Source organism: Schistocerca piceifrons, chromosome X, assembly GCF_021461385.2.
Source record: "Schistocerca piceifrons isolate TAMUIC-IGC-003096 chromosome X, iqSchPice1.1, whole genome shotgun sequence".
NCBI classification, from domain to species: Eukaryota; Metazoa; Arthropoda; class Insecta; order Orthoptera; family Acrididae; genus Schistocerca; species Schistocerca piceifrons.
The window spans coordinates 919,642,582-919,658,002 of record NC_060149.1 but is presented as its reverse complement, the minus strand read 5'-3'; the positions used below and the strand labels follow the sequence as shown (position 1 = coordinate 919,658,002).

Here is a 15,421-nt window from a genome sequence, read left to right as displayed (position 1 = left end):
AAATGATTTGAAAATAGACTTTACTCACGCAAAAATTATTTTCAACTAAACGTCATCCTCGTTAGATAACTGCCTTATTAGTATATTTGATGTTCGCAAACGATTCCTACGTGATGGCCGTTTCCATATCCAACATCTGTGATCCCGTTTTGTCTTCATCAACGTCACTATAAGATCTTCGGCTGAAAGTGGCGCAACTCCCGTACGAATAATTTCATTTGTGGTCGTCTTGAAAGTCGCGTAAGTAGAGTTTTCGACTCAGGCGTGTGGAAACGCTGACGTGCATTAGGGTAGTGTTGAGGGGATGCGTATGTAGGAAATTCGTGTCTGTGGAAACCTGGTTTGGTCATATTGCAGCAAGCAGCACCCTTCTGTTTATATTTTGGTACGTCTTTAGAAGAGACTTGTTATTATCATAACAAAAATTGATCAAAATATGAATGAATATTATTCTTTTTCTTTCTTAAAATTCGTCGAAAGGTAATGTTCTCCAATTGCAATCATGTTTTGGTCAAAGGTCTCCCAAAATGGGAAGCACCATTCGACCACGGCCACCCTTCGACCATCGATCTAGAGTCGAATGGAACACCTCAAATTATAATATCTTCATCGATCTGTACGAAGATGTTTGTTTATCTGTCAGTTCCCGGTAGTCAGTGGGGCGTCGGTCGATATTGGTCGAAGGTTGAACTGTTCCAACTGTGTAGAATTGTGTATAGCATTAGCAGTGTAAGTATACAAAATATCCTACAGTAAATTGTTATGTGTTTTAAAACTTGTAATTGAATACCATTGTAAACAAATAGATATGTGTGCTTGTGGATTTTAAATAAAATTAGAGATGTAATTAGCCATATTTGCTACATAATACGTAGACCTACAAGGTGTCGGAAAATGTGTTGTTGAAACACATTGAAGCCCGAAAACGCCCTCTTACGTAGTTTTATAAACATTTCTCCCATTTATAATACTTCACATACAGCGCTGAAGTATTGCGTTTTGTGCCGGGAGAGAAAGTAAAACGGTAGCCTCCCTGTAGGTACAATTTTGTGATTGTTAACAACTACTTGCACCCACAAAGATGAAATTTGCTACAAATGAGCTAAATGTAATTTGTTGCGGAAACTAGAACTTCTCCGAGTTATAAATGATATCCATAATTTCTATACATCTCTTTAAAAAAAAATCATTGTGATTAAGTGTGATCTGTGAGACACTATGTTTTAAAGCTTGGGCAGTGTCTGCAGACCAGATACTAATTCTGGAATAAGACTCGTGTGGAGTGCTGAAATGTTGGTAAACAGTGGATCTAGTATTTTGTTGTATAGATTCAGTATTTTATCAGCCACAAATTGGGAGTGTTTTTCACTACTGACTCCATACATTAGTGTCATTTGTTGAACTGAACATGTAGCAGATTTTTACCATCTGTTAAAATGCTGCCATGGTTTCAATAAGGTAATGAGAATGGTTTGATGAGTACATAGGAGTGTAGCCTGAGTGAACCAAACAAAGCAGAATATACTATATGGCGATCACTGCAGTTGTGCAAGGACTCGTGCAGTTTGCCTGCTTTTTACTCAGAAAAGCCTGAATGTACTGAAAATATAACAGCTTACTGCTTTAAACGTCTTTTGATAACTGTGATTATAATATTCTCATTTGGAAAGTTATAATTTTGTATGTCATGGTAAGTTTGGTTTTGTGCCAGTTTGATAACTGCAAGGCTTTGCTTTCATTTCACATGTGGACCTGGAACTTTTTTTGAAAAAAAAATATATTAATACATAATTGGTGTTCCACCTGTAAGAAGCATTTGTGTTTTTGGGAGGTGACCAGTTGCTTCATGAATCAATTCCATGCTCACCTGTAAGCCTCTCCATAACTGTTTGGTAAATGAACTAGTTGAGTTGTTGGAGGGAAAAAGAGAGCAAACCACAACTAGTGCAGTCACTTGTGTGACATTTCTTGTTCAACAGATCTTTCTAGTGATTACATATGTGCTTCACTTCTCATACAGTTTGTTTATAGCTAAGTACATCCTTTGGTTTTCACTTTGCTGTAATGGTGCTTTGAAGTGATCAATTGTAGAACCTTTTATTATGATTGTTTTTGGAAATGTACTAGTTGAAACAGAATGTAAATAATTGTTGGACATTCTGACCTACTAGGTTACTAAATATCCACGTCGCTTATAAAGCAAATTTTTAATATATGAAAGAATGTTATATTCTTAAGTTATGCTGTGATTATTTTTAGTGCTCGTTTCTGTAAGTCATTGGTTTTAGTTTACTTTTGTGAAGAAGACATTTTATTTTCTCATATTATCAATATTAACATTTTCTGCAGTCTATGTGACTCTTGATGAGAAAGTGAATTAATCTCTGAGCACCTTTTAAACACTTCATGCTGGAAAACAAATGTAACCTAACTTTTACAATACTACTCAGGTTAACTCAAGTAATGACATATTACTATTGTACTGTAAGCTTTTTTTTTTTTTTTTTTTTTTTACTTAAAATATTGGGCTGTCAACAATGATTTCTCAATTGACGAGGCACTTGTCAGTAAAGCATTATCTGTGCAGTCTGAGGCACCTTGCCACAGTTCACGTGGCTCTCCCTGTCGGAGCTTCGAGTCCTCCCTCAGGCATGGATGTGTGTGTATGGATTGTCATTACCATAAGTGAGATTAAGTAGTGTGTAAGCCTAGGGACTGATGACCTCAGCAGTTTGGTCCCATAAAAACTTACCACAAATTTCCAGTAAAGCATTTGAATGATTAATATTTAAGACAGTCTGATGTTTTGCTGAGGTCAGGTGCAGTTTATTTGTGTGTAACAGGAGGGGGTCAGAAGATGAGTATCAGTTGTACTAATACTAAAATAATATAAGAGAGTGAGATACACATGGATCAGACCCAACAATTTCTTGGAAAATTTGAAGATGAGAATATATGTAGCTAAATTTTGTCCTTTGAGCATTTTGGTTGCCAAAAGAATTATTTGTCAACAATTTATACTGCAGCAGATAATACACAGTTGGTTATTACATGTTTGTTCTATTTCAATTCTTTCTGAAGTGTTGAATGCTATTTTAATTTAAATTAAATTTTTCATTGTTTTTCAGAATAAAATTCAGTCATCAGTTGCTAAACTATCTTTATTTTGGGATAAGCAGTTTATTACAAAACGTTACTCAATATTGCCTTACCATGTGTCAGTAAATTTTGCAGAAGCACAGTGAAATGACATGTCCAAAAATGTGCATATTGTATTTCATAATTATATAAACACACATTGATAATTCACATTCTCATTTATGTACGTATTCAAGTTGTTATTCTAACAGCAAGGCACATACGTAAAAGCGTATAAAAAGTATAACTACATTATACAAAGGAAAGGCCTGAATGATTTTGGGGGGGGGGGGGGGGGGTAATGATGGTTGGTAGCAACACGTTGTTTGCACCCCTCTATCCATTTTGTGAATGATCGGGAACACCTGTCAAAAAAAAAATGCACAGAGGGCATGCCCACAAGGGGTGGGAAAGACTGGCCAGTTAAAAGCAATATCCTATTTTAGTTCTGAATATCTGATATTTCTTGGTATGCGTTTGGTCTCAATTATAACAATTTATTTTTAGTTTTTTAATTTTTTACTAATAACTAATTTGTCATAGCAGCATGACAGCCATTAAAGCAGAAGTAGGCTCCTGTAACTGTGGGCTATTAATCAGTTCATATGGACTACAGGTCAGATCATAGGTGTCTTTATTGACGAGGGAAACATGTATACCTCTGTCTAATGGGAACTTTAATATCTTTTGAGCCACTCGTGACAGCGCATAAATCTGTATTTTCCTACATTGTTGATATTCCTACCTGGAGTTTCCAGTGTTCGATTTTGTGCAAAAAGTTTGTTCTGTCTGTGGACTACAACAGAGGTCTCCCACAAAGCAGAAAAGCCTCCATGTTTGGCTCAGCCACATGCACTTGCTAAGTGTTACATCACAGCGTCACATTAGACTGGCACTCTGAACTGCAATGCTGTAAACATAGGCCCTGTATGTGGCCTTGCTTACCACACTGGAAACACTTTGAATTATGTCAAGGACAAGATTGTCCATTACACCTAGAAAAACACTGAGGACATGATAGTTTCCCCGTACTTCCCCTCTCTCGGTGTTCTGATTTATATTGACCTGGCTATCCACCTGGTTCCGTGTATTGCTTGCAATTTTGTTCCTTCTGCATATTCTCTTTCATCCTTTTTGGCATTTATGTCCCTGCTTGGGGTTTGACCTCCACTTCTATATTTTATCTTTTTAGTCTGAGGTGTTTCGGGAAGAACTCCTTCCCTAGTGTCTACGGCAGGGATTCCTCTCCTCTCTTCCTTCCCCACCGTATCCCTCCTCCACCCTACTTGGTCACCAGCATGTGTAGCCAGTCCGTGTGGTGGAGTTGAGCCCTCTGACAACACGGGTATCATGTTACTGATACCTGACTTGTTTCCCCCGCATGTATGCCAAGGAGTGGTTGATTGTCTGTCTGGTGAATCAGAATATCTGGCAACAGCTGCCGTGCCAGGCAGCTCTTGCTGTGGCTGGGTGGTGCTCACGGGGATAGCTCCTGATCAATCTGCTGCGCCTGAAACTAAAACAATTTTGTTTAGAGACAGTTCTTGTGGGGGCTCAGATGTGGTTAAACACTGTGGTAGATACAATAGACAAAGGAGCAGATGAATGGCACCGTAACTAGTGGTTCATGTTGAGCCACAGAGAAGTATGGAAAGAGTGTTCCCAGACCCTTCAGTATTTCCATTATGTGGCAGAAGAAAAACTGGAAAGGGCCATCTTAGTTGGCATTCAGATATATTCTAGCAAGTCTAGTTCAGGAGAAAGTCGAGCAGAGACTACAACACACATACAGATTGTTAGCAATTTACTAAAGCTCGAATATGTTAAATACTTAACTTTGGAAACACATAGTGTTCATACAGTTTACCGAGCGAGGTGTTGCAGTGGTTAGCACACTGGACTTGCATTTGGGAGGATGATGGTTCAATCCTGCATCCGGCCATCCTGATTTAGGTTTTCCATGATTTCCCTAAATTGCTCCAGGCAAATGCCGGGATGGTTCCTTTGAAAGGGAACGGCCTACTTCCTTCCCCATCCTTTCCTAATTCTATGAGACCGATGACCTTGGTGTTTGGTCTCTTTCCCCAAACAACCCAACCCAACTCTCACAGTTTACATGCAATTGGAAATTGTTGCTGTTGCTGACTCTCGTAACATTTAACATTTCATTACAGAATAATAGTTTCACATCTGGTTTCAATTCTTTAACTGATATAAAGTTCAGAATAACTGCACTACACTCTAACGTAAATAATTTTCCTGCCATGATGGCTTAAGGGAGACACTGGGGGTGTGTACACCAATGTCTCCGATTAGTTGCTGCATTAGGCAATCACTGTCTTTACTTGTCATGCCATATTGAGGTACCAAATATCGCATGAGACCTCATTCTATGGACAACATCCCACTCCTGACTTTCACATGAGTTCTCTGCTTTCACTTTGTTTTGTTATTGTACTTTTTTGTATGGTCATACAGTTTATGGTTTTTTATAGAATAAAAGCTCATTTAATCATACAGTGAAGGATCTGGAAGCTGATTTAAGCATACAATGAAGGATTTTCCTCAACACAAATGGCCTCATTTCATTGGGTTAATGGAAATATCAGCACTGTTTCATTTTGTATGAATATACGATACACTCAGGACCACGACAATTGAGTACAAACAATAATTTAACAAATTATGCAAAGACAATTGTAACAAATACCATAAAATTTGTGGATTTTTCCATTCTATGGACACCAGGTGACTGATGTTTGTTCTTTGCCATGTGGCAATAATTTTCTTTTAAATTTTGTCACAACAATTTTGCTCAATATGGGATGATGAATCTAATTTCATTATGTTTGCAACTAAACTGTTACTGTTGCAAGAGAACTTGTCAGTTGCAGTAATTTTGAGCCAAAACATTTCTTTATAAAAATAAAACCATTTGACTAACAATCTACATCAACTGTAATCCAGCTATTATTGTTACTAATCTCAATTGGGTTAAAGCTGGGGCACACTTCATGAAGCATTAGTGGGACGTGAGCCAAATTTTTCCCTATAGTTTAAAAGATGTTATTTGAACTTAATGTCAGTTGAACATCACCATGGAGCAGTCTCTGAAATTCTTTGATAACTTACTGATGTTGACACAGCTGCCCTGGTTGTTTGTCACAGTCTTGTATGTATTTTCTCTCACATAACTAATTTTTATTGTCAATTTTCTTTATTTTGCCACTTATCATCATCATGTCCCCCACTAATGGAGAAGTAAAGAACATAAAAGAAAAATGATCAGCTGTAAAATAAAATCTAAATCATTTGTAAACTAAGTAGATAATTTCCTGTTTTGTTCATAAATGAAGTAATTTGAAGACCCTTCTTTACTTGATTATTTTCCATGTTTAATACCTTACATAATTATACCATGTTGTAGGATACCACACAGAAGTAATCTGACAAGCATGGAAAATAATATGGATGGAGCTGTTGGTGTAGAAGAGCAATATTCGTGGATGGTGATCAAGTTTGTTGATGTATTAGTTAAAAACAAGGACATCGGGGTAACTATATCTTCCTCCATATACTTTGATATGACTTGGCATTATAATCATGTTTTGAAATAATTGATGTGGGAACATCTGCCTTTGAAGTTGTTACGTGTGTTTGCTTTGTTTTGACAATGTATGCATTTACAAATTAACTGAATATTGAATCATAAAACTGAGTGAGAGGTCAAGTTAATCTTTTCACTTTTACATAACTATTACGTGGTAGATGCCGTAGCAGGTGTCACAGTAACCTGATAAGTGTCTTCCATAAGCTCCTGTCCTCATCTATTCTTAAAGTACTTTCTCATTACACACTTAGTTTGTAACATTCTTCAGTATCACCACACTTCAGATACTTTCACTTTTTTGCTCCCCATATATCCAATAGTCCATATTTCACTTCCATATAATTCTGTGCTCCAGATGTAGACTTTCCGGATCTTCTTTCAGTTCCATACCAATAGCTGATATCAGTAGAGCTCTTTTTGTCACAGAAAACTTTCTTCATCTCTTGCAATCTCCCGAAATCTTCCTTGTTTCAACTGTCATGTGTAATCTTTGTTTTACTCCTGCCTCTACCACCTTGCTCCCGATTTTTGGTGTGCAATAAGTAAGATACTGTGACAGTACTTGAAAGAATATGCCCTGTCATTTCGTTACCTCCATATTGTCTTCCCTCCTGCCATTAAAACCTCAGGTGTGGAAATCTCACTTGTTGGCTACTTTCCTAATCATTTTGTGGTCAGCCTCCCTTGTCCTCGTTGTCTGGATGGCTGTGTGATTAATCTTGTCTCCTTAAATCCATTACTTTTTTGAAGGATGTATTTATGTGACTTTCTTTTTGTTGTGTCTACTGCAAGTTTAAAAAATGACTTTAGTCAGCATTTAATTGTAATTTTATTTGATATCAGAATATTTTTCCTTTCGCACAGTTCGAATGTTAATAATTTTCTCTGCTACAATGTAACATCATGGCCTGTTTGCTCCTTTGCAAAAAGTACAAAACAGTAATACTTCCCTGAACCACGCAGTTTTCATTCTGTAACAGCGGGGAGGATGGACTTTACTACAAGAAACTGATTCTGATTCAGTAATTAAAAACACCTAGTTTTTTTCTGACATACTCTCTTTTTTTATATGTTAGTTTGTTTTTCCTACTGTGCACTTGCTAGTTTTCAAGAGAAGACATAACCATTGTTCACATTTGACATTTCAAAAACTTATTTTATTTTTTAAGTAACAAGGTTGTATATTAACATTTATTTGTAGATGAAGATAGATGAAACGCAGGAGAGAATTCTGGCACTGAAGAATGAACAGGCAAAAATGCTTTATCGTCATGAAAAAATATCAGAAGCCTCAAATCTCTTAGAGGTATTGTGTGTGTCCTTCCTGACAGCAAATAAGCAGTTGAGGGTAAGTACACTGCCTCCATTTAATTTGTTTCCATTTCCATACTGTCCCACATCTTGGTGGAGGAGATCCACCGTATTACATGTTGGCCTGTTCATTTTCTTACGTTCCACCATTGTGGTTGGTTGAGTTTCTGTTACTGCTCCATAAGCAGCTATTGATTGTTTTATCAAAAAACTATAATTATTGATTCTTCCTGAAACAATGGGATATGAAAACGTAAAGCCAATTGAGTTTTGAAGAAAGGATTGGCAACAAGAGTTAGTCTTTCAGTAGAAGTTGCTAAAACTGGAGGAAAAGTAATACAAGGTCGGTACAGTAGTGGATTCTGTACTCCACTGTGGGAGATGGTCGAGTGGATATTACAACACATAAAATATTAGAGCACTTTATTATAACATAGAGAAGATTAATTACTTAACTTTGCTACAATCCATTTCCACGTGAATGTCATGAGTACTTATAAATGTCACTGAACTTCAGTGCATCACTTGATACTGACAAGGTACAAATCTCTTCACTTGAAGTATTACTGACAGTCTCTTATGTAGAGCTCTGAATAATTCAATGTTTGCAATGCTGGCCTAGAAGAAAGATGATTGTGTCATCTTCATAGATAATCACGGACTGGGCTGAGCAGTACTCTGCTTGGCCTTAAGTAAGAGAGCGGAAGCAGCAGCGTGTGGAAACTCTTCTGGGCGTGTTTATGCCAATGTTGCTCATTCACTGATGCTTCTGGCAGCGACTGTACTCACTTGTTGTTGTGTTGCGAGGTACCAACCCTGCTTTGGCACCTTGCCTGTCAGACGGCACCACAAAAGTCAACTTGGAAAATTATTTGTGGTAGGTCTTCAGAGGAAAGTAGTTTACAAAAACTGAAAAAATGCTGTGATTTTTCTATGTCAAAAGGAGGAAAACAGATCAGGGATATGAAACTATCCACCTATCATCCTCCTCTACACAGCATTAACCATCAATACTAGAAACCACTTGAAGAATACAGGAGTCCAGTCAAACAAAAGAAAGCTTTTAGAAATGGATGGAGCACAATAAACTATTTGCAACTCTTCAAGAAAATTTTAGACTGGAGTAGTGTAAATTAACTTCAACATTGTCTAAAATTCAAAAATTTTGATTAATTGTCAACCAAATTGTGAAGTATTGATTTAACTTACAGTAATGTACTTAAAACATAAACGCAAATGCCATAGCTTTCTTTGGACTTCAACAACATGCTGTAGACTTGTTGAAACCTACTGGTGACATACTCCCATTGTGCTGTAGACACATTTACTTGTGCCGCATGATCTGCCCGAGTGCTATTTTATGTAAAGTCCTGAATTCTTTGATTTTTAACTTGGAACAAACAATCTATCAATTACAAAACAGACAATAGCTGTTAGAAGTTTCAGCCCTTGTGAACAACCTGTCGCCTATTGTGTATGCCAGCAGCCAACATATGATAGAAAATGATTGTGGCAAACTTATTCAAATATTGCTTGTACATGGGTGCAACTCAAGATAGTACACAGAAATCAATGCATTTGTACCATAAAAGAAGAGTGATAAGACACACATCTACTAAAATAAATTGGACAATAATTTGCAGGCATATTGTTAGAGTTTTAAAACTACCATAGGCTACCATAAGTAAGCGGAGACTACTGTAGTTTCCCCAGTCAGTTAGTCGTACCCACATTGGGTGTACTGCATACTATTGGCCGTTACCTCATAACAATTGATTTCTTTATGTATGCAGTATGTGTCTTACTGGATTCCCCTAAAAACTGGAAGAAGCTGTGCACTGTCTAGAAACTGAATGAGGATACATAACAGGCAGGATGACCTAAAAATAAAATGTGCTATACATAGTTATCCTCCTGTCTGTTACTTAAGAATAAACAGTATTTATAGCAAAACTGAAATTTTCAATGTTTAATTCAGGTTCTATTCGAAAATTATTGATTTGTAGCATGAAACAGAGAGACATGAACAACTTCTGCGTTTATCAATAATAACAGGAAAATCTTGCCTTTGTTATGATGAACATCCTGTTGAGTACTAAATAACAAAAGTACACTCCTGGAAATTGAAATAAGAACACCGTGACTTCATTGTCCGAGGAAGGGGAAACTTTATTGACACATTCCTGGGGTCAGATACATCACATGGTCACACTGACAGAACCACAGGCACATAGACACAGGCAACAGAGCATGCACAATGTCGGCACTAGTACAGTGTATATCCACCTTTCGCAGCAATGCAGGCTGGAGACGATCGTAGAGATGCTGGATGTAGTCCTGTGGAACGGCTTGCCATGCCATTTCCACCTGGCGCCTCAGTTGGACCAGCGTTCGTGCTGGACGTGCAGACCGTGTGAGACGACGCTTCATCCAGTCCCAAACATGCTCAATGGGGGCAGGTCCGGAGATCTTGCTGGCCAGGGTAGTTGACTTACACCTTCTAGAGCACGTTGGGTGGCACGGGATACATGCGGACGTGCATTGTCCTGTTGGAACAGCAAGTTCCCTTGCCGGTCTAGGAATGGTAGAACGATGGGTTCGATGACGGTTTGGATGTACCGTGCACTATTCAGTGTCCCCTCGACGATCACCAGTGGTGTACGGCCAGTGTAGGAGATCGCTCCCCACACCATGATGCCGGGTGTTGGCCCTGTGTGCCTCGGTCGTATGCAGTCCTGATTGTGGCGCTCACCTGCACGGCGCCAAACACGCATACGACCATCATTGGCACCAAGGCGGAAGCGACTCTCATCGCTGAAGACGACACGTCTCCATTCGTCCCTCCATTCACGCCTGTCGCAACACCACTGGAGGCGGGCTGCACGATGTTGAGGCGTGAGCGGAAGACGGCCTAACGATGTGCGGCACCGTAGCCCAGCTTCATGGAGACGGTTGCGAATGGTCCTCGCCGATACCCCAGGAGCAACAGTGTCCCTAACTTGCTGGGAAGTGGCGGTGCGGTCCCCTACGGCACTGCGTAGGATCCTACGGTCTTGGCGTGCATCCGTGCGTCGCTGCGGTCCGGTCCCGGGTCGACGGGCACGTGCACCTTCCGCCGACCACTGGCGACAACATCGATGTACTGTGGAGACCTCACGCCCCACGTGTTGAGCAATTCGGCGGTACGTCCACCCGGCCTCCCGCATGCCCACTATACGCCCTCGCTCAAAGTCCGTCAACTGCACATACGGTTCACGTCCACGCTGTCGCGGCATGCTACCAGTGTTAAAGACTGCGATGGAGCTCCGTATGCCACGGCAAACTGGCTGACACTGACGGCGGCGGTGCACAAATGCTGCGCAGCTAGCGCCATTCGACGGCCAACACTGCGGTTCCTGGTGTGTCCGCTGTGCCGTGCGTGTGATCATTGCTTGTACAGCCCTCCCGCAGGGTCCGGAGCAAGTATGGTGGGTCTGACACACCGGTGTCAATGTGTTCTTTTTTCCATTTCCAGGAGTGTAATTACAAATTTTTTATGTTCATGCATGTAAACTGTAATTGCATCAAAAGTAATTGCTTTGGTTATATAAAAGTGCAGAAAATATGCGATTGACTGATTTCTGTTACTTACAAACTGCAGTTTATATTCTATAAGGATGAACAATACACATTGGACTAACATTTAATGATGTGCAGTTCTAATTATGTACAAAACAGTCGATCAAAGAAACAGAGAAATGGAGAAGTCGTATTTTTTTCTGTGATGTCACTTTTTGTTGGTACCAGGAATCGTCGTAAAATAAATGAGTCGGAGTCCGTTGCTGTATGGTTTAGAGGTGATGGTGTTTGTAAAAATATTAAAGTTTCTGGTGATGTTAAGTTTTATTACCACAATTACAGTAATGTACCATTTCTTTCCTTATCTCCTGTGAAAATTATGTATTTATTATTTTTTTTTAAGGAAAACAATACACATTGATCATAGTACACACTGATCTTTCCAAAAGCCAAGAGGCAATTCTTCTTGGTGTTGTTATTCTCATGGACACTCTGGGATGCTCTCTGCGTGAGGCACCCCTGGGTATCTATGCGAGCTGCAGTGCATGATTTGCGCATGCACGGTACTGCACTGACGTCACTTTGGGTGTGGTGCTTGTGCGATTTTATTTGCGGCTGGAAGTTGATAAGGCCAAAGGCTGCCATGAGACTATATGTATAATGAATCTGGAACAATATTATCAGTTATCATACAGCACTGAGGCAAGATGGCCACGAGTGTAGAAGTGTGTGATTCTAACTTGGGAAGTAGTTATAGTTATGCTGTTAAAAAGGGAGTTCGTAGGTATTGTAACACTGAAATAACAATGCTAAAAGAACGAATTGCTAGATTACAATTCATAGTCAGTTCCTTAAGAAGCGATATTGACTCACTCAGGAAAGTAAATCAGGATCTACGATCGAAGCCAACACTAAGTGAAGCGATGCAAGACAAAAGTAATATATCGTCCGAGTGGGTAAAAGTGTCGTACAAAAATAGTGTTCCAACTACAAAAAAAACAACAAAGTCTGCTAAAACTGACACATTTTTGGAAAAAACAAATATGTTTTGCAAACAAGTGACTGTGATAACAACTCTCCAAATGATCGTGAACTTCAAAAGGTCAGTGAACTGAAAATGAATAGTGTTTTTGCAAATAATCTCAGCAACAAACACAGATCATCAGGGAAAAAGATTAATGTACTATTACTAACAGACAGTCATGGCAGAAATCTATCCAGCATGCTCCGTGAGAAAAATCGCGACATAGCAGTGACCAGTGTAGTGAAACCAGGAGCAGGATGTAAAAATGTTGTAGACATTAACTCTCAGACAAAATTAATGCAAGAAAATGACTTTATCATCCGTATAATGGGTTCAAACGATGTGGCAAAAAATGAAGCAGAGGTTTGCAAGAAAATGCTGCAGAATTTTTTACAAGCTAACAAATGCAGAAACACTGTAGTTGCCACATTTCCTCGTAGGCATGATCTGATTTATAGTTCGTATGTAAACTAAGAAATTCAGAAAACAAACATTAAAATAAGGAAACTGTGTTCTCAATACGGTAAGTGTGATGTACTGGATATAAGCAAGCTGCATTGAAATCTGCACACGAAGCGTGGAATGCATTTGAACTATGAAGGGAAAAGTTTTGTTTGTGATTGTGTTAATGAAATAATTAAAGAAAGACTTGTAAGGGATAGAACAATTTATCAGCTTCCTGAACATCCTTCCAACAACAGCGAGGAAAACAAAATAAACAAGAAAGAAGAACGAAAATACAACACTGCTGACGTTCCTAATTTAAACTAGAGGTATGTGATGCTGTAAATATGATTCCCAATTACCAGATTGTGAATACGCCCGAACTAAAAATTTACCACCATAATGTACAATCCCTGCATAATAAGATCGATGAAATTAACGTACTATTAACACATGAACTTAATGATATCTCAGTGTTATGCATTTCTGAACACTGGCTTAACCCAGTATTAATCCAGAATACGAAAATAAACAAATTTGTTTTGGCTGCTTACTACTGCAGGAAAAACAGCAAGCAGGGTGGGGTAGCAATTTACACAAAGGATAATGTAGATTTTATTACACTACCTGACTTAACTAGGGCAAATGTCGAAAAGGATTATGAAATTGCAGCTATAAAAATTACTCAGTTCAACCTGGTTATTGCTACAGTTTACCGATCACCATTCGGGAATTTTGAACTTTTCTTAAACAAAATGGAGTCATTGTTAAATAAAGTAAATAAAATGGATTGTGAATTGATAATCTGTGGAGACTTCAATATTGATTTCCTCACGAATAGTGGAAATAGGGAGACCGTTTTGAACCTTGCAACATCCTTCAATTTAAAGGCTGAAGTAAAAGCAGCTACCCGAGTAACAGAAACTTGTCAAACAGCTCTTGATCAGTTTCTAGTCAACACTTCACTAAAAATTTTCAATGCAGGTTTTAGTGAACATCTTGCTCAAATATTAAGCATAAAAGTACAAGGCAGTATTATTAACAATATGTCTTTCAGAACAGCATATCAAAGTTATAATAAGCATAATGTAAACTACTTCAACAACTTATTACAGAAAGAAAAATGGCTAGGAGTGTACAAAATGAACGATATAAATGAAAAATTCAACACTTTCATTGATACATTAACCCATTTCTTTGAACTTGCATTCCCACTGAAAACATTAACCATACGGGGGAACTCTAGAACAAACAGCTGGATCACAAAGGGAATTAGGGTTTTATACCAGAAGAAAAGACTACTTCATGAAATATGTAACTCAAAAAATTCCTCACCTGTAGTACGCGCATAGTATAAAAATACTCCAAAATATTAAGAAAAGTAATAAAAGCAGCAAAAATAATGCATAATGATGGAATCATTTATAATTCAGCTAATAAATCAAAGACTATGTGGAGTGTTATAAAAAAAGAATGTGGAGAATACAGACAATCAAGCAAAAATATAACACTATCACATAAAAATAAAAAAGTAGCAAACCCCTTAGAAGTAGCCAACACATTTAACAAGTTTTTCACAGGTCTTGCTGATAATATGTTACAATTAAACTTTAAGAGCACCCAGGCAAATGAATATAAAATAAGTGCATGTACAGGATCAATGTACATCAGTTATGTTTCACAAGATGAGGTAGCTAAAACAATAAAAGGACTAAAAAATTCCAAATCGGCAGGTATTGATGATATAGCTGCAACAATTTTAAAGAAGAGTGCATCATACCTAATTGAAGTACTCACACACTTATGCAACTGCTCACTTCAGGCAGGCACTTTCCCCGATGTATTGAAAATGTCAAAAGTTATTCCTGTATATAAAAAAGGGATAAAGACAATGTAAATAACTACAGACCATCACAATTTCCTCCTGCATCTCTAAAGTACTGGAAAAAGTTATGCATGAGAAACTTATAAAATTTATAAATAAAAACAGCATCCTATGTAATGAACAACATGGATTCAGAAATAAGAGGTCAACGACAACTGCTGTCTATGAGTGCATCAATTCCATCCTAAACCTGATGGACAAAAAACACGAAACAATATTAGTCTTTATTGACTTGTCAAAATTCTGTTATCAAAGCTAGAAAGATATGGTATTCGAGGTCTGTCCAACAAGTGAATCAGTTCCTTCTTGACTAATCGTAAGCAGGCAGTGTGCATCAAGCACACAAATATTGAACTAAAAACTGTATCTAATCACTTATCTGACTATAAACAAATTAAATGTGGTGTACCCCAAGGATCAGTATTGGGACCCCTTCTGTTTCTTCTGTACA

The 15,421-nt window shown here is 38.2% G+C and overlaps 1 protein-coding gene across 1 annotated transcript in view; it reads left to right on the top strand.

Moving 5' to 3' along the window:
* Nucleotides 1-638: 638 nt before the first annotated feature.
* The window catches only part of LOC124722054, a 70,766-nt gene continuing 55,983 nt past the window's right edge, over nucleotides 639-15,421 (top strand). The window contains exons 1-3 of the mRNA XM_047247247.1: nucleotides 639-729; nucleotides 6,566-6,692; nucleotides 7,950-8,096. Coding sequence (XP_047103203.1) covers nucleotides 6,594-6,692; nucleotides 7,950-8,096 — 246 coding nt within the window. The 5' untranslated portion in view covers nucleotides 639-729; nucleotides 6,566-6,593. The remainder of the gene's footprint in view (nucleotides 730-6,565; nucleotides 6,693-7,949; nucleotides 8,097-15,421) is intronic.